Raw genomic sequence first — 21,956 nt, 5'->3', positions numbered from 1 at the left:
GGGGCTTTGGTGTCCTAGTTCTAGGCGAATGACCGCGTGCCGAGGTGAAAACGTCACCCTGGTGGTCAGAAATACTGCTCCAGTGGGGCTAAAGAGCGGGTGGCAATAGTTTACAGTCATAAAGAAATATTAAAAATAGTAATATTTATAACTTTGTGGGGGTTTTGCATGTGTGTGTGTGTGTGTGTGTGTGTGTGTGTGTGTGTGTGTGTATATATATGTATGCCTGGACCAATCAGATCATACCATATCAATATTACTATTAAAAGCAATAGTTAAATAAACGTTATAAAGGCAATAAATATCTCTATTAAACCCCTGTGATGTGATGAATAATTTATGCAGGACTTTATAGAAAATGTAGATTCCCTCTTTAGGCTGCACTACAATGTGAAATAGATTAATATTTTAGATATAATTTATGTTGTATTTAGGATTTATAATATAATTGATGCCAGGGTTAGTCATATAGACTCAATGAACGTAGTGTTCCTAATTATTGGTTAATTCTTGAAAAATTATATGAAGGAGGAAAAAACTGTTTTACCCTCGTGGATGGTATGAGGTTTATGAATTTTTATATACATACATACATAGATACATAGATACATACATACATACAGATGACACATTCATCAACATTTATAACAGTAGTTATGGGACTTTTCGGTTTTTGGGGGGTGGGTGGGATGGTGGGTTTTATGGTGATTCTGAAGTCCTTTAATAAGATGAAAGCATTTTTTCTCCTATAAAACCATTTTTATTTACACGACTATCACTCAGATTTACAGATTGTCACTTTCTAGATTCTACAGTAACATAACTCTTTAGTAGAAAACATACTCGAGGAGCCGAAAAAAACAATAAAAAGTTCAGTGCACAGAGACGTGGCAGGTAAAACCCCGAGTCCAGCAGAACTGCAGCTGAAGTGATACCACGCTCCTTTGCAATGTTTCCACATCTCCATTTGTCCGCTTGCACGCTGTGCCTCATCAGAGAGCAGATGTACAGTACATTCAGGCTTTGTTGTGATAAGAAATGGGATTACACGTCACAAAGCATGTACACATTGTTGGGTGATAAAAAAAAATATATGATTGTGTGTGTGTGTGTGTGTGTGTGTGTGTGTGTGTGTGTGTGTGTGTGTGTGTGTGTGTGTGTGTGTGTGTGTGTGTGTGATAGCAGGATTTTCTGAAATTATTGAGGCTAAACAGCTCATCATAATTTTGCTCAAAGAAAGAAAACTTCTGGAGAAATCCTGAAAACTGAGTTCAAATTCCCTTCTTTCTTCATCTTAAACATTTCTTCTACTCTCACTTTCAATTTTGTGCAAATAGTCTTTTTTGAAAAAAAAAAAGCCTAAATATTGCTCTTCAGGTTAAAAGGTGGCAACGGAAGGTGAATAAAATAAAAGAATGAATGAATGCATTATATGCATTCAGTCCTACACGAATTACACATGATAGCTGTTTTACAACAAAACAAAATGTAAAAAGATCCACGGGGTGTTCAGACTTCCTTCGTCCTATTGTTTAAAATTTATTTTAAAGTTTGATTTAAACATTGACTGGGGTCTCATATATACAGTGGGACAAGTATTGCTGTGTTCTGGTTTAATATGTAGCAGAATGGTTCACTCCAAGGGGCTGAAGCGCGTTGCTATTCTTTAAAAAAATGGAAAAATCAAAAATCCAACTCTGAATGTCTGGTTTGGGGAGGAGTGAAGAGGAGTAAACCCAGGCCATATTCTTTTGTCCCACTTCAAGCTCAATTATGCCTGAAACTGTTGCTGAATGTCAGAGGTCCACTGGCAGCTGGTGGAAGAAGATCAGCATTACTATTAACATGGCAATGAAGATAGAAGAGGTAAATTTTTTGGTAAGCAGATAAACTTTTATGGACTGTGTTTAGGTGCTTTTTTAAAGAAATTAAATAAGCTAGTGGTAGCTCAGTGCTAAGATTCTGATTGGAAGGTCATGGGTTTAAGCCCTAGTATTGACAAGGTGCCACTGTTATACCCTTGAGCATGGCACCTAATCCTCATTGCTCCTGAGGTGGTGTATCGTGGCTGACTGACCCCAGCTTTCGGACAACTGGGGTATGCGAAGAAAAATAATTTCCCTGTCCTTTTCCCGAATAGCAGTAAAAATTCAGTCTCTTTTCTCCAAAGTTGTTGGTCATTGCCTGTAGATCATTATATACTTTTAATAATATCAGAAATCAGCAAGATCTTTGGAACATTGACATACAAGATCCCACCAAAATCAGAGAAAATGTGTTTATCACAGTGTCTATTTGTCTTGTCCTAGTTTCCAAGAAAACAGCTGTTTAGACACGCCAGTCACATCCCAATCTTCATGTAAATGAGCTGGCTCATTCATTATTAAAGATATATTAAAGAAGTATAAAAAGCTGTGTAAGCCCCACATTCTTTTCTCTTTGGGCTTGAAAAATTAATGCTGAGACAAATGTAACATTCATGCAAGATGTATGAGTGAATTACATTGATCATCGTTGAAATGTTGCAAATAGAAAAAATAATGGTTTATTTAATTGTAATTTGTAAATGGAAAAATTTTAATTTTTGCTTTACTGCACAAATGGTCTCCTGAACCCTGAGTGTACAGGATCACAGTCAAGGTAGAAGTTATTATATACTTTAAAACTAGTATATAATTACATTTCAACAACCAATTATTAGGAAATAGCAGGAAAGTAATACTTGTGTGTCATGCAATTCACTTTAAACCAATAGAACAGGAAGTACTGCAATGCAGTTTCAACCTCTGTGTGAGGCTTCTGTAAACCGAGAGGGGGCGCTGCACAACAGCAGTTCCATGTAAAAAGTCAGCGTTTTGGTCCTGTTCAGAGTTAGAATCCATCTCAAAGTTAGAATTAGTCTAAATATGGAACCTAAATATGGAACTGTGATTTTTTTTTGTCCCTCTAGGTGTAAGGTCCGTTCCTCTCAATGCTCAATTGTTTGTATTAATATTAGCAAAGTAAATTAATCCATTTGCATATACCTAAACATCCTTCTTTAACCCATCATCTTTTGCCGGTCCAGGAAGCGCTGCCTTCTGTCTGCAGGAATCTCCTCCACACTGATGCCATGGTTACTCGCCCTGTGTGGCATCATATAACGAACACTTATGTTGTTGTAGCAGGAAGTAACATTTATTAAGATGTTTGTGTTGATAGAGAAGGTGGGTGTGTATGTTCTTCTCACCCTGGAGTAAGATCTGGTGGAATGGGCAGGGGTTTGGTGAATCCATCCCTCCCAACTAACCAAAAGGTCTCCTCGACTCCTTTACCCTGATCGCAAAAGATACATTTGAAATACTTGCATTAATTTAAGGCAAAAAGCTGTTTCATTTCTCTTATACCACAAAAATGTGTCAGTAAATGTTTATAGTTACAGTGGATGTTGTGGAACACCTGAGATAAGTACCTGGTATATTTTATATTATGGGTTATTAACTTCAGTTATCAAATCCTTATCTATTATCTCTTGAATTATTAAAATATTTGGCATATAGTAATTATATGTCAATTAACAATATTTTATATCATCATGGGGAAACTGAACAATGCAGAAACTGACAAATGATCAGATGTTTCACTGTAATATGTTAAATGATTAAGGCCAGTTGTTACTACAGAAATATTAGCATGTTAATATGAGTGTTTAATACAGTATAATCCTTTAATATTAATCCAAGCTATATTTGCTCTTAGAGCTTTTTTAAAGAGAAAATTATTGCAGAACTTCTGATGAAGCAGATTAGAGAATTTAACAGCATTGTGGTGAAAAAAAGTGATGCACTGTGCAGTGTGTGTGCGTGCGTGTGCGTGCGTGTGTGTGTGTGCGCGTGTGCATGTGTGTGTGTGTGTGCATGTTTTACCTTAAGTTCCGTTTTGCCCCTCGACGTTATCTGGTATCCAAGTTTGAGGTCTCTGAGGATGTCGACTGTGCTTTCGTTGACGTGGATTCTGTAAGCTGCAGGAGTCACAAGCAATAATATATATATATAATATAAAAATTTTTTATTGTCCTTAAGTACATGTTCATTCTTTGTGAAATCTCATCACAGTTTGATACCATTTAATGAGCATTCATCTTGGTTAGCACTTATTGACCCTACCTGTCCTAGTTCGAGCATGATGTGGGAAGTGGGAGCTCAGTGGTTAAGGCTCTAGGTTCCTGATCAGAAGGTCAGTGGTTCAAGCACCAGTGTTGCTAAGCTGCCACTTTTAGAGCCCTCGAGAAAAGCCCTTAACCCTCTACACTCCAAGGGTGCTATATCATGTCTAACCCCTGTGTCCTTCACTGAGCACCTGTTTCTATTTTGTCTGTCATTTTGAGAGATTTTTTTTCATTGTGTTGGTTGGTTTGGTTTATTTTGGCTGTTTGTAATAAATGTTGAACCTGCGCTCGTATCCGTCTGTCTGCAGTTCACTACACTTTGTGTTTCTGTGCAGAAGCTACTAAGTAACCAAGTGACTGAAAACTGTAACTACCAAAACTAATACTAAATTATGTATTAACTAAAAAAGGAAAACTGACATAAAAACTCTTAATTGTATAACCAATGGTGCAGTGCACTGAAAAATTCAACCTTAAAATCCATTTGCTTTTTACTGATCTTTTAAATATGGTCTCACAAATAACTTATGTTGAAAAGCATGTGTGTGTGTGTGTGTGTGTGTGTGTGTGTGTGTGTGTGTGTGTGTGTGTGTGTGTGTGTGTGTGTGTGTGTCTTTGGTCCTAGACCTGGCAGGTTCAGGAGGAGAAAGAAAGGAGAACATGTTGTGTGAGGACACTACTTTACTTTTCTTCTAAAGCAGAATTTTCGTTCTAATTCGGCTTATAGCCTTAAAAGCTTACAATGTGCTCTACAGCTTAAACTCTCTAAGCCTGTCACAGAACACCCCCCAACCACACACACACACACACACACACACACACACACACACACACACACACACACACACACACACACACACACACACATCCATCTGTATGCTTTTATAGACAGATAAGTGTAAGTATATTCCCATGGCAATTTCTGATCTACTCACGCTCACCTTAAACTGAAAAGTGTGATGGCTTGGAGTACTCACGCAACCCTGTGGATTCCATTCGAGACGCTGTGTTGACTGTGTCTCCGAACAGACAATACCTGGGCATAGTCAACCCGACCACTCCAGCTACTACTGGACCTAGAACACACATCCCGGTGCGGCAAGATTAACAGAATCATTGCAATCGGGTACAAACCAATGACTAATAAAAGGGTTTTCTTTAACAAGCTTACATATCCTGCACAATGTAACTTTTGCATACAGTTAAGTGTAAACGGAATACAAAAGGACAGTGAAGTGATTCAGCGCAGTGCAAATGCAGTTCAGGGTCCTTTGTGTTAATGGCGTTGCAGTAATGTACTCAGGGACTGAGGACCTGGTGCTTAATTTGATGAGGAAGCTAATTGGATATCAGCTAGAGATTGTGTCTCACTCCAAATGGCTATCCATTACCAAATAAAAGAGGAAGAAAATGTTTCTGGGTTCTTTAACGTGTGATAATAACATACACTGCTATTTAAGTGATACAACTCATAGATCTCATTCATCTTGGAATACATTGATATCACGGCTAATATTTCATTCAGTTAATTGTTCCCAGGAGCCACTGGTAGGACTTATATTCCTTACTGTTGTAATTACCTCTCTTATGGGATTAGTTTTACTAGAGTTACTGAATAATTTATCATGGCAGCAAGATGCATGCTGTAGAATAAATAACTTATATGTTTACTCCTTCATTCACATTTGTAACCAGAGTCGTCTGATGTATAACTTGATCCAAAGATTTCATAATTTCTTCTGATAACTCACAGTTGAGTCATGCTAAGATTTCTAACCAGATTTGGTTTGTACATGAAACAAAATTAGTGGCTAACCAGAATGAAGTCCAATCCGGATTTTGACTTTGACGCTGGGCATGTGCCTCATTTTGAACGTGCCAATGCAGGACAGGATGTCCAGAGACATGTTGGCCATCTCGGCCGCGTGCCGGTTGCCGTTGCGGGTTGGAACCCCCGACGCCACCATGTACGCATCACCGATGGTCTCGACCTGCCAGTCCATAAAGTACAGAAGGACATGAGGACCACGACAATTCGATCGTGAACATCTCTGTGTATTATTGTGTTTTTCTGTTCGATAATCCCAATATAGACCCAGTGGCAGGAATGCCCCACTGGCAGCAAATTTGAGCAAAAAAACCCTCATAACCTGTTTAAAGATTTTGTTGGCATTTCATGACGCAAAAACGTATCATTCTCATTATGAATCCAATGACAGTGGATTTCTGTTTCTTAATTGACTCACCATGAAAAGACTTACCCATGTTCAGGATGACTGTAATAAATGCAAACCTAATATGTTGTATATAATGATTTAATGTAGCAATACCTTGTAGACATCATGCATGCCAATGATAGAGTCAAAAAGCGTATAGAGGTCGTTTAGGAGGTCCACCACTTCAATGGGTTCGCTCAGGGATGAGATGGTGGTAAAGCCCACAATGTCACTGAAGTACAGTGTTGCCTCAGCAAAATGCTCTGGTGTTACTGGCTTCCCTTTCTTTAAAGCCAGAGCAACAGACCTGGTTACAGAAGGAGAGAAATAAAATGACAGATCGAACTGAAAATAATTGGCTCCATTGTTTTTTTGTTTAAGAGACACTGACTTGGGCAGCATCTGGGCCACAAGAGCATCCGTTTTCTGTCTCTCGACTTCCAGCTCTTCCGTCCTCTCACGGATCAAGTCCTCCAGATTGGTGGAGTACTGCTCCAGCATGCGCAGCATCGAGTCGATGATGTTGGTCTTTTTACCTTTACTGATGGTCTTAAACTGAAGCAGAGAATGAAAGCACAGGGGTTTACAAGCTAAGAATAGAACGTAGTAGAACGTGTAGACTTTTCACACATAAGCTTTAATGCTAAAAACTATTCTGAAAGCCAATATTGTGATTCTGTGTGTATTTGCTTGTGTCCAAGTTTGTGGTGTGATGAAGCAGAATTTCTGTTACCACCCCAATCCCCCCATTACAGCAAATCTCAAAGTGCCTTTTAATCTACAGAAACTAGCCAACAATAACCAATTTATCATTCGTTTAAATTATTTATTTCCTCACTTGTCATGTTTGATGTTATGGAATGATGTTGATGTTATGCAAACAAGTTAATTCCATTAATAGTTATATAATTATTTTGGAATATTTGTCCACCAAACTGCATCTATTGTCTTTTTACTATCCCCTCGTTTTTCGCTTTTATCTGTATGTATTTGTACCTGTTTAAAGATCTCCTCGAACGAGGGCCTCTGTTCTGGATCTTCGCTCCAGGCCTGCTTCATGATCTGAATGACCTCCAGTGGAGCTTCGTCCACTGAGACAGAGGGTCGACAGAGTGGAGGAGGATTGCGTACCTTATCAACGATCTCTGCACACAGCACGACCGAACTCACGTATTAGTAATATTACAGATGGAGCGTTCCGATGACTCACACTGACAAAATGTGTGCTAAAATAAACGTATAAGTGTGTAAAACCTTTTGCAGGCATGTCCAGCATGCAGAAGGGAGCCGAGCGAGAGATGACCTCCTGCATTATGATTGCAAAGCTGTAGACGTCGCCCTTGTTCGTGCCATCGTTCAACAGGATCATGCTCCTCCTCAAGAGTTCTGGGGCTGTCCACAGCTGATCTGCAGATCGAGAAAGATAATGTAATCTTCCACCGGATTTTTAAAGGAGGATTCTTTGGTTCAATGTTTGCATGAATGCGTATTTAATCAGCTGCTTCACCAACAATTCTTGTATTCAATACAGTATCAATCTCCTTGCTATTCCCTTAATTTATCATATTAAGAAAGTTATGGATGAGGCCATGGTTGTCGTCAATACATTTTTTTAACTCATAATCAGGAAACAGATTATATAAAAAAAAAGATGTAAAGTTTACATATGCTTAGCCCAAATTAGTGTTTAGTTTTTTGTATTTTAATTTAAAAGATCCTGGGCCCAATATCTCTTTCTACCTTCTTCTTACCCTCTGGTTTGCTGTCATCCTGGGTGATGTTTAGGGAGCTCAGGATTTTGTTCAAACCATAATCTGTCACCTTGAGAACGAACCGGCCATCCACCACGCAGTTTCGAGACTTCAGACGGCCATGAATGACACCCCGATTATGCAGATACTTCATTCCCTGAAAGACAACGACAGAAGAAAGGCAGAGATAAAGTGTTTAAAATGAGAACAGGAAATCTTTTTGGTTTGGACTACCATTTAAACCAGCTGAGACTGACAAATTTCCAATCTGATGAATTGCTAATGAATTAATAATCTTGAATTTACTACATATTGATATGTAGTAGTGAAGTGCAGTGAGGACAGTTAACAAATAGAAAAAAAGCAGCTAATTCTTTATCATATATTTACTGATATATTAGTGTTTGTGGATAAACAAAGCTATTAATCAATATTCAAAATGCTCTGGCACTGGTTCCATAACTCCAACTGACTGTAGAAGACTGTAGAAAGGGCATTACTCAGTTCTCACTCTCCAGTGTTTCTAATGTTCTTATGATTTATAATCACACACTTAGTGTCACCCAAATCAGGATGGGTTCCACTTTTTTGAGTCTGGTTCCTCTTAAGGTTTATATATATAATTTATTTTCTTTCTCACACTCTCTCTCTCTCTCTCTCTCTCTCTCTCTCTCTCTCTCTCTCTCTCTCTCTCTCTCTCTCTCTCTCTCTCTCTCTCTCTCTCTCTCTCTTTCTTTCTTTCTCATACCCTGATCAGGTCCATAAGCAGGGAAGATTTGAACATCCAGTCGAGTCTCATTTCTTCGTTATTAAGTAGATCCTCCAGGCTGCCTCTAGTGCAATGTTCGGTCACGATGCCGAATAACCCCGAGTCCAGAAACAGTCCCAGGAACAGGTTTAAGTTCTCCTGACGCATGTCCCTCAGCTGTAATTGCAAAGAGGGACATCTTAGCTGTCTGCACTTATTGTAGGTCATTTATCAATCATTCTCTCACCATCTGCTTCTAGTGAGTGTGTTTCACTGTTGTCAGGTAACCGATTCATAAATTAATTTTTTTTCTCTCTTTTTTTAACCTCTTACCTTAATGAAGATGGCCTGTGTGCTGTCACTGATCTCTGTGACTGTTTCTCCATTTTGGCATTTCTTTAACCAAACCCAGTCGCCCTGCCAACACATATGTAACAGCACACAGACTTTTTTTTTTTTTTTTAGTACAATGTCTTCACAGAATATTGTACCATAAACAGCAAATTTACTTTATTAAATACACCTTAAAAGTACAGTAAAATTAGCAGACCTCAAATACAGCCACATTGGAGATTTCAGGGGTGGATTTGAAGTAGCTTCTTCCTGAGACCGAGTGATGAGGGGTTTTCTGATCTAACTGACTCTTCATCATACTGTCTTCATTTAGCTTCTATAGACAGATACAAAAATGTTCATCACTGATATATACCTCCTGAATGTTTGTCAAGTTAAATATATACATATTATGGGATGAGATTAAATAACTATGTATCCAATTTAATTAGTTTACATATGTAAATAAATACAGGAGAGACCAATAGAATATAGATATAGAAAGTTATACATTCAGTGTGGTATGGAGTTACTAACCCTCTTGCTGAGTTGTGTGTTAATAAAGACCAGGTCATCCAGTGTGAGCACAATCTTAGGGGGGGTTGACATACCTCCCCCTCCAAACCCTCCCAACGTAGTGAGTTGTCCCGTCATTCTACGTACACAGAAAACACAGAAAAACGCAAAACTGTATCAATCACAATATATTTCAGAACTCTAAAATGTAGAAAGAGCAAAAGTACAGACAACAAATATGAAATTCAGAATGTATGTGATAAGAATTACTCCACAATATTTCCAAATAAACAAAAATGGGCTTAGCATTGACCTGCTCCATTCCTGAGACCTTCTAGTAAAGTCTATTCTCATGTAAAAATAGATCAACAATCCAATGTCGTAACATTTGGCACCAGAGGAGAAATAGTTTCACAGATTGTATGAGATTTATATAACTGTAACTGTATAGAATAAAAATAGAACTGGACTACTGACTACAGAAATAAGCTCTTACTTTACATGGTAGAGGAAAACACTTGCAGCAATTAAAGCACAGAAAAGGAGACAAAGGAAAAAGAAAGTCACTCCATCCATTCCTGTCCAAAAAAATAAAGAAAGGTGGAAGAAAAGCTTTGAACATACTGCAACAATTGAAGATGAAGAGTTCTAGTAAAAAAGCAACACAAAAACGCTAGCAATAAATTACATGCTAATTTATTCTTATAATATAGTGATACAATTTAGCATATTAATATACTATAAACTAATATCATTCTTTATTGTAGCTTTAAAAATGTTTTCAGTCCTTGTTTTAAAACTGAATTACATTTTCCATTTATATTGCACCCATTCTTAAGAAGAAAATATAAAGCAATTGGCCATTGTGGCCTGTTTTACCGCCACTGCAGGCCACGTAGCTGCTGAACCAGCAGTTGGGGTCAGTGCTGGGTGAACCACCTGCAAAGTGGATGGATTTCCCCATGTACTTGAGTGCACCAACTTTCCCATATGTGTGTGGTGCCTCCAGGATGTGAGTTCTCTGGAGGCTGGCCCCATTGCCATCTGTGTCCAGCACCACATAGCTTGCCTGCATGCCCTCGCCATCCCTGCCTGCCGAGATGGCTTGATTAAAGCCTTTGAACTCGAAGCCGCCATCGTTCTGAGCCAGAGCTTCACCTGTCACCCATCGGCCTCCTCCGGCCAACCTACTTAATTCTGTTGCCATTGCTGTGTAGTATAGCATGTTGTAGATGGTGCCAAAGAACGGGGAGACCTTCAGAGATACAGATAATATTTTTAGAATATGCTGGAACCATTGAACAGTGTGCAAAGAGCACTTGGTTTCAAAGGATTTAGCGTCACTTGACTAGGTTTCATGTCACTCAAAATTTTTTTCTTCAGTATGCCAGAATAATATTTTGAATCTGAACCTTCCTGACATACATTCAGTATAAGCTGGTATATAAATGATCCCATTATATTACACCTGATCAAATTTAACTAACATCAGTACAATTGTATTTACGTATTCTTGTATGCTATAGCTCTCAATAAGCTTCAAGAGTAGGCAACCCCCCAAATCTCACTTGTTCAGGCTCTGCACTGCTGCGGATCTCATAGTTGCTTTGGGCTTCTCTGAAAGCTTCGTAGAAGTTCTGCTGTCCTTGGTCCATGGTGATGGTGAGGACTCCGTCGTACGCCCGCCGCAATTGGGTGTCATTAGCGAGTACAGAGTAGGTCACATTTTTATACGGCAGAGCATAGAGTAGGGTGTCATATGTCATGAAGATGTAACCACGATCTATCATACGCATATGCATTGCTGTAGTTAGTAGCTGGTATTGAGCCTGTCCACCCATAAGAACCGAGTGCATGCACATGATGACCACTGCAGGGACAGACAGATAAATAAACAGCAGTTTGAGGATGATCCAGTTGAGTCAGCACAATGTATTGTTTAATATCAATTGGGACAGGGTTTGGAAAATGAAATCAAAACAACTGAAGTTTATGCAGTACTTAAAAAACTTCATAATTTCAAAGGTATTTTGCAAATGCAGTATACTAATACAACCCCAATTTCAAATAAGTTGGAACACTGTTTAAAATGTTAATAAAATAAAATGCAATGGTTTGCACTTCCAATTAGAATTTGATGGCCGTTGCAGGTGTAAAGAAATTTGCTACAGGGCCTTGTTTATAGCTGTGTAGCATCCCGTCTTCTGTCCGTATACATCTGGAAACCGAGGAGACCAATTGCTAAAGTTTTGAGCAAAATTGGAGACCTGAAATTCCTTTACAGACTGATTTGATTTTTATTGGGTTGATGTTCCAAATCAAACAAATGTTTAATTGTTAACAGTGATAAAGATGCCTGAATAATAAAATACATGATGTTTATCAGTACAAATACCAAAGGTATCTTAAAAGTAAATCTGTTGTAACTACAGACCTCTCACACGATCTGCACTTCTGATTTTCTCCAGGGCTTTTCGGGGCCCATTGTCATCCGTCTTCATGGAGATCACAGTGCTGACAGGTAAGCCAAGGGTACGCAGTGATGCAGCAAGTTCCAGCCCAGTTGCCTCCCATATGTCAGTTTGCTCTGACACAATGGCTACATGTGCCCAGTGAAAGAAGCGCAGTACTGCAAACAGCACCCGGGAGGAAAGTGGCAGAGGCCGTAGGAATGTTGGATGTGTCCTATCATCCATGTTGGCTTTCAGGCAAGCCCATGACAGGATGCCCACATTCCAGTTTTTGGCCAGAAGAGCAGCAGAGGTGCAGTATCCTGGGTTGGCTGGCCCAAGAAAAGCAGAACCATACCCTTCCAACTCAATGAAGCGGGCTAAAGCCCTGGAAGTCTGACAGTCTTCATTGATCAAAGTGTAATCATACCAGTATCCTTTATTGAGGTGGGGGTCTTTGTTGATGCGGGCAATAGCTAGTCGGGCAGCCAAGTCAGGCAGGGCTTTTGAGTACATGGGGTCACATTTCCAGGGTCCCACCAAGGCAATCTTGAAAGTAGCACCCCAAGCCTCACAGGGTAAACAGACTATGAGCAGAGGCAGGAGAAACCAATTCCTTCTCCAACAATGCCTATGCAATAAAGAGTTTGAATATATAGTTGCATGAGTCCAAGTGAGTGGGTGTTCATTTGTTCGTTTCTGTTTTCTTCTCCATTCTACATGAGATTCCGCATGCCATCGTGGATGATGTGACTGCCAGAGGAAATTAGAGTCTCTGTGGACAGTCATTTTCTCTCCCCTGTCACAAGTTAGGAAATTTCAATCGGTTTTGCCAGAGGACCAAATGCATGTGTTAGATCCTAACAGAGATATCAATCAATAGAAACGAGAAAGGTTAGAGATGTATAAAAACCAAAAACAGTCACATTTTCAAAATTCATACTAAGATTCTGTATCTTTTTTTTTCTAATGGGGTTCACCATCAATATTTATGCTAACAATAATAATAATGTTTACCCTTTAATATTATGTGACAATCTGTCATTCATCTCAAGGAAATGTTATGGTCTAGCTTCATACAAAACGTAAAGAGTTTAATAAGGTGAAACCCTAAAGCTCTGGCTATTGCCATGGCTATTGTCTGTCCTAATCGTCAAGCATAGGTCAACTGGCACGACTAGCTTTCATCACTTATTTAAGTTGGTAAAGTTAGCTAAGACTTTATTGTGTGAGGAGTTTAGGTATAAATACATTATATATATTACATGTACATACATGTATTTTATGTTATATATAATAAGACCTTTCCATTTAATGTTATATACATATACCAATATACATCGATAGATACATCAATAGATACATAGATGGATAGTTAACACAAGATTAAAAAAAAATTTGAAAAAAAAATTAATTTTAATACAAACTGATGTGAAGAGTGACAGGTTTCACATAACTAGTAATATACCAGTAAATAATTAGCTGACAACGCTAGTTCTAAAAAATAAAATGTGATTTACTGTTAGGTCACAGTGCTTTAAATTTAGCCACCTATAATTTTAGAACAGTGATGAAGAGAATCATGCTAACCTGATTTGATGTGTGAAAAAGAAGGCCTTCTGAGGAGAACCTTCCATCAGTACCCTGGAGTCTGGGGAACGCCAGAGTTTAAATAAAACTTCTTTCTTCAAGCAATAAAAAAAGGAAAGTGTGATAAAAAAAAAAGTAAGTCCAAACTAGGTTAGAAATGTTATATTTTCCAAAGAATGTTTCATTCAAAATCTGGCAGGTAAGAAATCAGAAAATCCCTTAATTGGTGCCTATAATTACAGAGATATAGTTTCTTGAAGTTTGAGGCTCTGTCCTGGACTAGGTCTTTCCCCAAACCGAGGTGCCTTTTGGGGCGGAGTAGGTAGAGCAAACGCTTCTCTGAGTTCTGGCTCTTACCAGGAATAGACAGCTTTAGCAAAAGAGAGATGAAGAGAGAGAGAGAGGGCAAGTGGAGGACAAAGGAGGGGTGGATGAAAGCCGAGTCCGAGTGGTGACTTTTTGACCTTCTTTAGTGTTTAATCCGCACAGCCTTTCCGATACAGTGACTTGCTAAATAGAATAAAAAAAAGAATGTCCAACTTCTTGAGAGTTTGTCTTATAGTTTACAATTATGTAAATTGAATAAGTTTGTTAGCACGAACCTGTTGTCAAAATAGTCTGGAAAAGTCTAAACCTCAAAATACCAAAACCCTGATATTTGTAAGCAATATGGCTTCCATAACAATGAGTTCTAATGGGGTGGAGCTTAATTTGTTGAAAAAAGCTCATTCTTGTGGGCTGCGTTCATCAGTAGGGGTCCAGGAGGGATTCATTTATAATAGTCTTTGTATGAATAACAAATCAAGGGCTTTGCAAATGCTCTTACTGTATGTACCTCATAAAGATTGTGTTTGGGAGCTTTTATAGATACAGGCTGTAAGATGCCACCTTTAGGAAGGTAAACTTACCTGTCAACTCCTCGACATCAGACAGACATGTGTTAGAACCCTCTATCAGTCATTAGTGGCCCTGCAGATAAATCAGCTTTATTTCCACAACTCTCTAATCTGATGGGCCTTTTCTCCCTCTAATATGCACCTTGCTGTGAAAACACATTTCTCTTCTCAAGCCTTAACCCATGCACAAGATCGGTGAATTCTCCGAACAACTGAATAATTTCAGGTTTATCACATGGAGTATAATTTTTGTGTGTTTGGCAAATATCCATTGATCAGGAACATTTACAAAAGCAAGAAACATTAATTAAATGTATAATAGGGTATAATAATTTTAATAATTTTCCATGATTCTTAATGTAGAACCATCCGTTCATACTGTCTGATTAATTTGCCTAGTGTTAGTCCCATTAAAGGAACTGTAGACTCATTGTAGACTGCATTTGATTAAACATGCAGAATAGAGACTTTGGCCCAGATGGATCATGGCTACTACTGGTTTTTGATGTGAAATCAGAAGCCGTATGCAATTCTGGATATCCATAGATTCTATTATGTTTCTTTCAAACTTGGCCCATGGTCTGTGTGGGAGTGTTCCACTGTCGGGACTAATATGGTCCAGTTGGTCTAATAGGATTAGAGAGCTTGGGATGTGCTATACTAATCTTCAACCTGCAAGCCTCTTACAGGCCATCAGCAGAAAGAAAGAGGAAAGGAACGGCAAAAACTATTTGCTACCCAAACTTTGAATTCAGATGCATTGGAGAGAGAGAGGGAAAGGGAGAGAGAGAGGGAAAGGGAGAGGGAGAGAGAAAGAGAGAGTATAGCAGATATTTTTGGAGATAATTTTCTGTATGTAAATGTAATAAGATTGCACATTATCAAAGGCCTTCCTTCACATTTTGTGCCAAATGATGGCTTATTGTTTTTGTTGTTTAACTTACTTCAGTGATTTACCGTTCATTTGATGTGCCAATTTTAATTGACCGAAACAAAAATATTTAGTCAAGTTCTTTTAGTTACACAGTTGTTGTACAAAATCCCATAAGGCACATACTTTATGAATTAATGTCACTGCAGAACCTATTTTTCTGATTTTACCACAGGACATTGGGCTCTAATAAATGCACAAGGGTTGACAGATATAAGTTGTTTGTCATATTACAATCTCACCTGTCAAGAGTTCAAGATTATAGATATGTCAGGCAGCAATTGAACAGTTAATTCTCAATGCTGATGTGTTGGAAGCAGGAATAATAGGTATGTTTAAGGGATCTGAGTGACTTTCACAGGTCAATCCTTAATGGACAGATGACTGTGTCAATGTATCTCCAAAATGTCAGATCTTATGGATTGTTCCATGTACATAGCAGTTATTACTTACCAAAGCTGCAGAGATGCCACCAGGATGCCCTTTTAGAAAAAAGCAAAACAGTGGAAGCAGTGTGTTGCTTTGGGCAATGATACTTTGTCTTTTATCACCTTCTTCTTCCTAGCCATTATTACAGCGAAAATACACTACTTCAGGAATGGTTTGAAGAACAATATAAAGTATTGTACTTTTGACCTCCTGGTTCCCCAAATCTCACTCTAATCAAGCGTCGGTGGGATGTGCAAGACAAACTTACAGAATTTAAATAGTCTACTGCTAATATATCGGTGCCAGATAACAGAGCACATCTTCAGAGGCCCTGTGGAGTCCAGACCTTGAGGGCTTGGGCTTGTTTAAGTAGAGAAATCTGACCTACACAATATTCAGCAGGTTGTTTTAATGTTATAGCTGGTCAGTAATAAATACTTTACATATTATAACTAAATCTGTTAATGTAAAGACATAACCTTTCTCAGACATATAACTAGAGACATGTCAGTAACGCTGATAGTCATTACGGTATCACCTTATTGGTGCATGAACTACACCAGTGACCCCAGTATTTCTCTTATACTTTATTGAATCTAGTACTTACTTGTTTAAAGTTTTCTGATCTTTTACATCAAAGTAACAATTGGATTATTCCATCAATCATTCCATTAGGTTACATGTCAACGATTTTTACCAAACATTTACCTTTGTACACAAAAATCATGTTTGATTACTAAAAATTAATACAGTACCATTACTTACCATTACAAGTATATTTTTATTAAAAAGAGTAAAATATATTTTTTATATACATAAAAGCAGAGCCTTAACCTTAACATTAACCTGTAACCTGTAACCTTAACCTTATTATAAAGCTTTATTCGTCCCTACTCCAGGAGACTGATTTCGGATTTGATCTCTTACAGACTGATTCTGCTAAGGAATTCTCATCAGACTCTGGGTATTACCCACTATATTGCAATTTAGTCGAGCATCAGTCAGTCTGTACATATCCCTTAATATAGTAGGAAAACGTAATCCTATGCCAAGGCAATCTGGTTGAAGACAACGAAAGCAGAATTCTGTTTTGCATTTGGGGCATTCGATGTTGGGACAGCCTTGTCCATTGTGTGTGAGCAGAGCGTTGCATTTAGGACAAGCCCTGAAATAGGGACATCCGAAAGCCGAACTGTTGCGATCACTGATTCGTGTGTCGGAGAGCAGAGCAGCCCGGAGAGCGCAGTTCTGCAGTGTGCAGCTGCTGCTGGATGAAGCGCTCTGTGGCCACTCTCGCTGACAATCCCAGCAGAAGCGAAACACACGACGTTTGACTTTGGAACACAATTTGCAGGGAACACACTGTGCCTTCGAGCTCGTGGAAACTTCCTGATGGCAACCTGGACACTGTAGGGAAGGGGGGAAAAGATCTAAATCAATGTGCAAACTAATTTTATTACGTACTGCATCAGCACACATATTAAACCCAAAATGTTTACATTGGAGCGCATTTAGTCATCATCATTTGGTAGAAATATCAGTTTATATTTAACTTAACTTTTTACTGAAAGATCAGAATAGTTGCTCAAATACAGTAGTTGCTAAAATCAATTCCCTTAAATCAACCTGTAAGTTTATTTTGGACAATTCTCAGCCTAGAACCTGTTCTGCTGAATCAGCAATATTGTCTGATTACACTGGTTAAAGAAATACTCCCAATATAAACCCAAAGAAACCTGGTTTGGAATTCAGCCTTATTTACTTACTTACTTGCGTCACCGCTAATCACCCAATTCTGTATGGTGCACTAAAATAGCTCTTATTAACTTAAGTCTTTCTCTCAGTTCTCTACTAAGCTGAGAACCTGGAAATAGCAGTTACTAAATGCAGTGATGTCACTCATGGAGCACCGAGATCACCTTTGGCTTGGGCGTACAATGGCTCATGACTTCGATCCTTCTTGGCAGCACCTACAGATCAGACATGCAGAGAAAATGGTGACATTTTTAAGAGGAATGAAATGAAGAGCACAAGTTACAAGAGCTAAGATAAGAAGAATCTGATTGGACATTTACAACTGGCCCGAACTGGATTAACAAAAACAGCTCGGATTAATATCAATATTTTGTCTGATCAGCCATTCAATAATAGCTGCAATAAAATCACAATCCAAAAGAGGTAGTGATTTCCTGTAGTAGAATTAAGGTACAATGAGGAAGTTCTAAATGGAATGATCTTTTCAAATCACTAAGAAACATAATTCTGGATTTCAACACCTCGTGAGTAAATGAAAGCTATTTCTGTTTATGCTGCGCCATTTAACGCCAATTGGAAAAACAAGCGCATGAACATAAACAACACAAATGTAACCCTGGGTCCTGTACCAGTCTTGATATACTGTAAACAAGACAACTGGAACTTTTTAATTCTATTGGCTAATAGTGAATGATGTTTGTATAGCCTATAAAAAATCACCAAAGTAGCCTAATAAATGGTCATACTAGAATAGACATTTTATATAAACAATGATCATTGGATTGACCTTCAAAAACTTCATCCATGTTTGTATAGCCTATAAAAAACTTCATCCATGTTTGTATAGCCTATAAAAAATCACCAAAGTAGCCTAATAAATGGTCATACTAGAATAGACATTTTATATAAACAATGATCATTGGATTGACCTTCAAAAACTTCATCCAGGTGCAAACACTTAAAGAGGAAAAAACCACTTAAGAAGCTGAAAGTATTGAAAAACCCCACATTAGGTACTGTAGGCTACTAAACATGAAACCTGAGGTATAGCATTGGTCCTTAAATAAGTTTTAGAAAACACTCACGTTACCATGTAACTGAAAGTAGAAAAGGCAAAACCCAGCGACTCGTTAGTTGAGCTGTGAGTGTTACTGACTCTGAAGCTTCATGTGATAGGTTGAAAATGAAGAAACAGAAAATGTGTTAAAGTTTGAAGAAATTCCTACCTGTTACTCAGTAAAGAGCTCCGTCACACACAAGCTTCGGGTAAAACTAATGTGGATGCAGGAGTAAATATTTTTATACCATGAAAACAAGCAGGGGATTTCCTTCACGATTTACACTTTCACTTTCTCTTCCAACTTTAATAAGTCTGCCATCTAGCTTATGTTTGTGCAGGTTTTACAAGCAGGAGGTCTGATCAAAACAACAATATGTGAGAATTTTTTTTATGGTCAGTTTGACCAAGATGCACGTTTTAACAGGAAAGAAATGTACTTTGTATTTGTCACACATGTATATCCCAGTGATGTTAGGAGCTGGTGTCAGAGCACAGGGTCAGCCATGATACAGTGGAGGTTAAGGGCCATGCTCAGGGGCCCCATAAGTGGCAGCTTTGTGATACTAGGGCTTTTTACAGCAAAATATTATGCATGCAAACTCTTAATGTGTTTGAATAAAGTGACCCCAATATTCCTTCAATACTTTATTAATCTAGTACCTACTTGATTAACTTTTTCTGATCTTTTAAATCAAAGTACAAATTAAAATATTCCATCAATCATTCTTCTGCATCCTGGAAAGAGGTGCATTAATGACTCAAACATGTCAACATGATTATAAAAAAATTCATGCACAATAAATCCACACGTTCATTTTAATTCTCTTTAATACGTAGGTTACATGTCAAAATGTTCCGGATTTGTTTTACAAAACATTTACTTTTGCACACAGAAATCATGTATAATTACACGTCAATAAATGATTCAATTGAACATTTTTTTAGTATCTTTTCATTAAAAAAACGTGTAAAATACTTTTTCTTCAGCTTTGCTCCAGGAGACTGATTTCGATTTGACCTCTTACAGGCTGATCCCTTTAAGGAATTGATATCAGACTCTGGTTATTATCCACTATAATACAACTTTGTTCGCCTTCAACAAACTCCTCTTCATCCGATGAATCATTAGAATCTAGCGTGCCTGGGCAAAAGTCACTTAGCTGAAGACAACGAAAGCAGAATTCTGTTTCGCATTTGGGGCATTCGATGTTGGGACAGCCTTGTCCATTGTGTGTGAGCAGAGCGTTGCATCTAGGACAGGCCCTGAAATAGGGACATCCGAATGCCGAACTGTTGTGATCCTTGATTCGCTTGCTGGAGAGCAGAGCAGCCCGAAGAGCGCAGTTCTGCAGTGTGCAGCTGCTGCTGGATGAAGCGCTCTGTGGCCACTCTCGCTGACAATCCCAGCAGAAGCGAAACACACGACGTTTAACTTTGGAACACAATTTGCAGGGAACACACTGTGCCTTCGAGCTCGTGGAAACTTCCTGATGGCAACCTGGACACTGTAGGGAGGAAAAAATATAAATCAATGTGCAATACAGGCTTTCTAGCATTGTTTCAACTGCATCCATTCGGACATGTATGATCTGATCCTGCAAAAAAAAGCTTTCTAATATCTATGAAGCAAACAAATAAGCTTCTCTCAGGGTCAGGACCTGTTAATAAACCCTGTAAAATCAACAGCTCTTTACTACTAATTATAAACTGCAATAAATCTATATCATTAAACACAATGTTTACATTAGAGCTCATTTAGTTTTTTATTTGGTAGAAATATCAGTTTATATTTAACTTAGAAAAAAGGTGTATTGGGGTTTAAACTGGATTTAGTGAAAGATCAGAAAAGTTGCTGTAGGAGTTGCTGTAACACTGAACATGTTTTTGAGTGGAAAAGGAAATACAAACGGATTCTCTTTTGAGTGTTTTATTGTTATTATTATTATTAAAACAGGCCTAAATTGTCAAAAACAATACTCAATTATCATCACGCTAAACTAAAATCCATTCCCTTAAATCAACCTGTAAGTTTATTTTGGACCATTCCCAGCCTAGAACCTGTTCTGCTGAATCAGCAATATTGTCTGATTACACTGGTTAAAGAAATACTCCCAATATAAACTCAAAGAAACCTGGTTTGGATTTCAGCCTTATTTACTTACTTACTTGCGTCACCGCTAATCACCCAATTCTGTATGGTGCACTAAAATAGCTCTTAATAACTTAAGTCTTTCTCTCAGTTCTCTACTAAGCTGAGAACCTGGAAATAGCAGTTACTAAATGCAGTGATGTCACTCATGGAGCACCGAGATCACCTTTGGCTTGGGCGTACAATGGCTCATGACTTCGATCCTTCTTGGCAGCACCTACAGATCAGACATGCAGAGAAAATGGTGACATTTTTAAGAGGAATGAAATGAAGAGCACAAGTTATAAGAGCAAAAAAAAAAAAAAAAGTGCTTGGATTAATATCAATATTTTATCTGGTCAGCCATTTAATAGCATCTTCAATAAAATCACAATCCAAAAGAGGTAGTGATTTCCTGTAGTAGGATTAAGGTACAATGAGGAAGTTCTAAATGGAATGATCTTTTCAAATCACTAAGAAAGATAATTGTGTTTTTCAACACCTCGTGAGAAAATGAAAGCAATTTCTGTTGAACGCCAAATCAAAAACAATCGCATGAACATACTGTCTTGTTTTCATACTGTAAACAAGAAAACTGGAACTTTTACTACTATTGACTAATAGTGAATGATGTTTGTATAACCCATAAAAATCACCAAAGTAGCCTAATAAATGGTCAAACTAGAATAGACATTTTATATAAACAATGATCATTGGATTGACCTTCGGAAAATTAATCGAGTTACATACACATAAAGAGGAACAAACCTTCTTAAGAAGCTGAAAGTATTGAAAAACCCCTACATTAGGTACTTAACATACAAGCTGAGGAACAGCAATGGTACAGCGACGGCTACCTTTAGTTACAGTGGAGAAAAAAGGCAACACAAAGCAGCCACAAGTTGAGAGCTGTGATTGATACTGACTCTGAACCTCTTTGTGATGAAATGTCTCCTGTCAAGAAAAGAATGTTCAAGTTTGAAGAAATCCCTACCTGTCCCTCAGT

At 38.1% G+C, this 21,956-nt stretch overlaps 2 protein-coding genes and 1 long non-coding RNA gene across 3 annotated transcripts; 1 reads left to right on the top strand and 2 right to left on the bottom strand.

Moving 5' to 3' along the window:
* Positions 1 to 561: 561 nt before the first annotated feature.
* Positions 562 to 13,880, bottom strand: gucy2d (guanylate cyclase 2D, retinal). The gene is made up of 20 exons (XM_083530795.1): positions 13,752 to 13,880; positions 12,146 to 13,021; positions 11,280 to 11,581; positions 10,591 to 10,966; positions 10,208 to 10,289; positions 9,733 to 9,850; positions 9,413 to 9,532; positions 9,196 to 9,279; positions 8,863 to 9,039; positions 8,115 to 8,271; positions 7,618 to 7,770; positions 7,360 to 7,508; positions 6,755 to 6,918; positions 6,478 to 6,670; positions 5,964 to 6,138; positions 5,125 to 5,223; positions 3,906 to 4,000; positions 3,230 to 3,315; positions 3,027 to 3,125; positions 562 to 1,814 (listed from the first exon to the last, which is right to left on the bottom strand). Exons 2-19 carry the CDS (start codon positions 12,948 to 12,950, stop codon positions 3,041 to 3,043), a joined length of 3,420 nt encoding a protein of 1,139 aa, XP_083386921.1. The 5' UTR covers positions 12,951 to 13,021; positions 13,752 to 13,880; the 3' UTR covers positions 562 to 1,814; positions 3,027 to 3,040.
* A 1,809-nt stretch (positions 13,881 to 15,689) lies between these two features.
* On the bottom strand, positions 15,690 to 19,124 carry LOC310720175 (E3 ubiquitin-protein ligase ARIH2). Its single transcript, XM_083530547.1, has 3 exons — positions 18,989 to 19,124; positions 17,927 to 17,977; positions 15,690 to 17,414 (listed from the first exon to the last, which is right to left on the bottom strand). The coding sequence occupies exons 2-3, from the start codon at positions 17,951 to 17,953 to the stop codon at positions 16,947 to 16,949; spliced, it is 495 nt and encodes a 164-aa protein (XP_083386673.1). The 5' UTR covers positions 17,954 to 17,977; positions 18,989 to 19,124; the 3' UTR covers positions 15,690 to 16,946.
* On the top strand, positions 18,608 to 21,835 carry LOC310720176. The gene is made up of 2 exons (XR_014531669.1): positions 18,608 to 21,251; positions 21,359 to 21,835. It is a non-coding gene; the product is annotated as an uncharacterized lncRNA (long non-coding RNA).
* The last annotated feature ends 121 nt before the right edge of the window (positions 21,836 to 21,956 follow it).

Source organism: Silurus aristotelis (assembly GCF_946808225.1).
Source record: "Silurus aristotelis genome assembly, chromosome: 26".
NCBI lineage: Eukaryota > Metazoa > Chordata > Actinopteri > Siluriformes > Siluridae > Silurus > Silurus aristotelis.
Note: the sequence above shows the minus strand (reverse complement) of the source record. Positions and strands in the feature narration are given on the sequence as shown.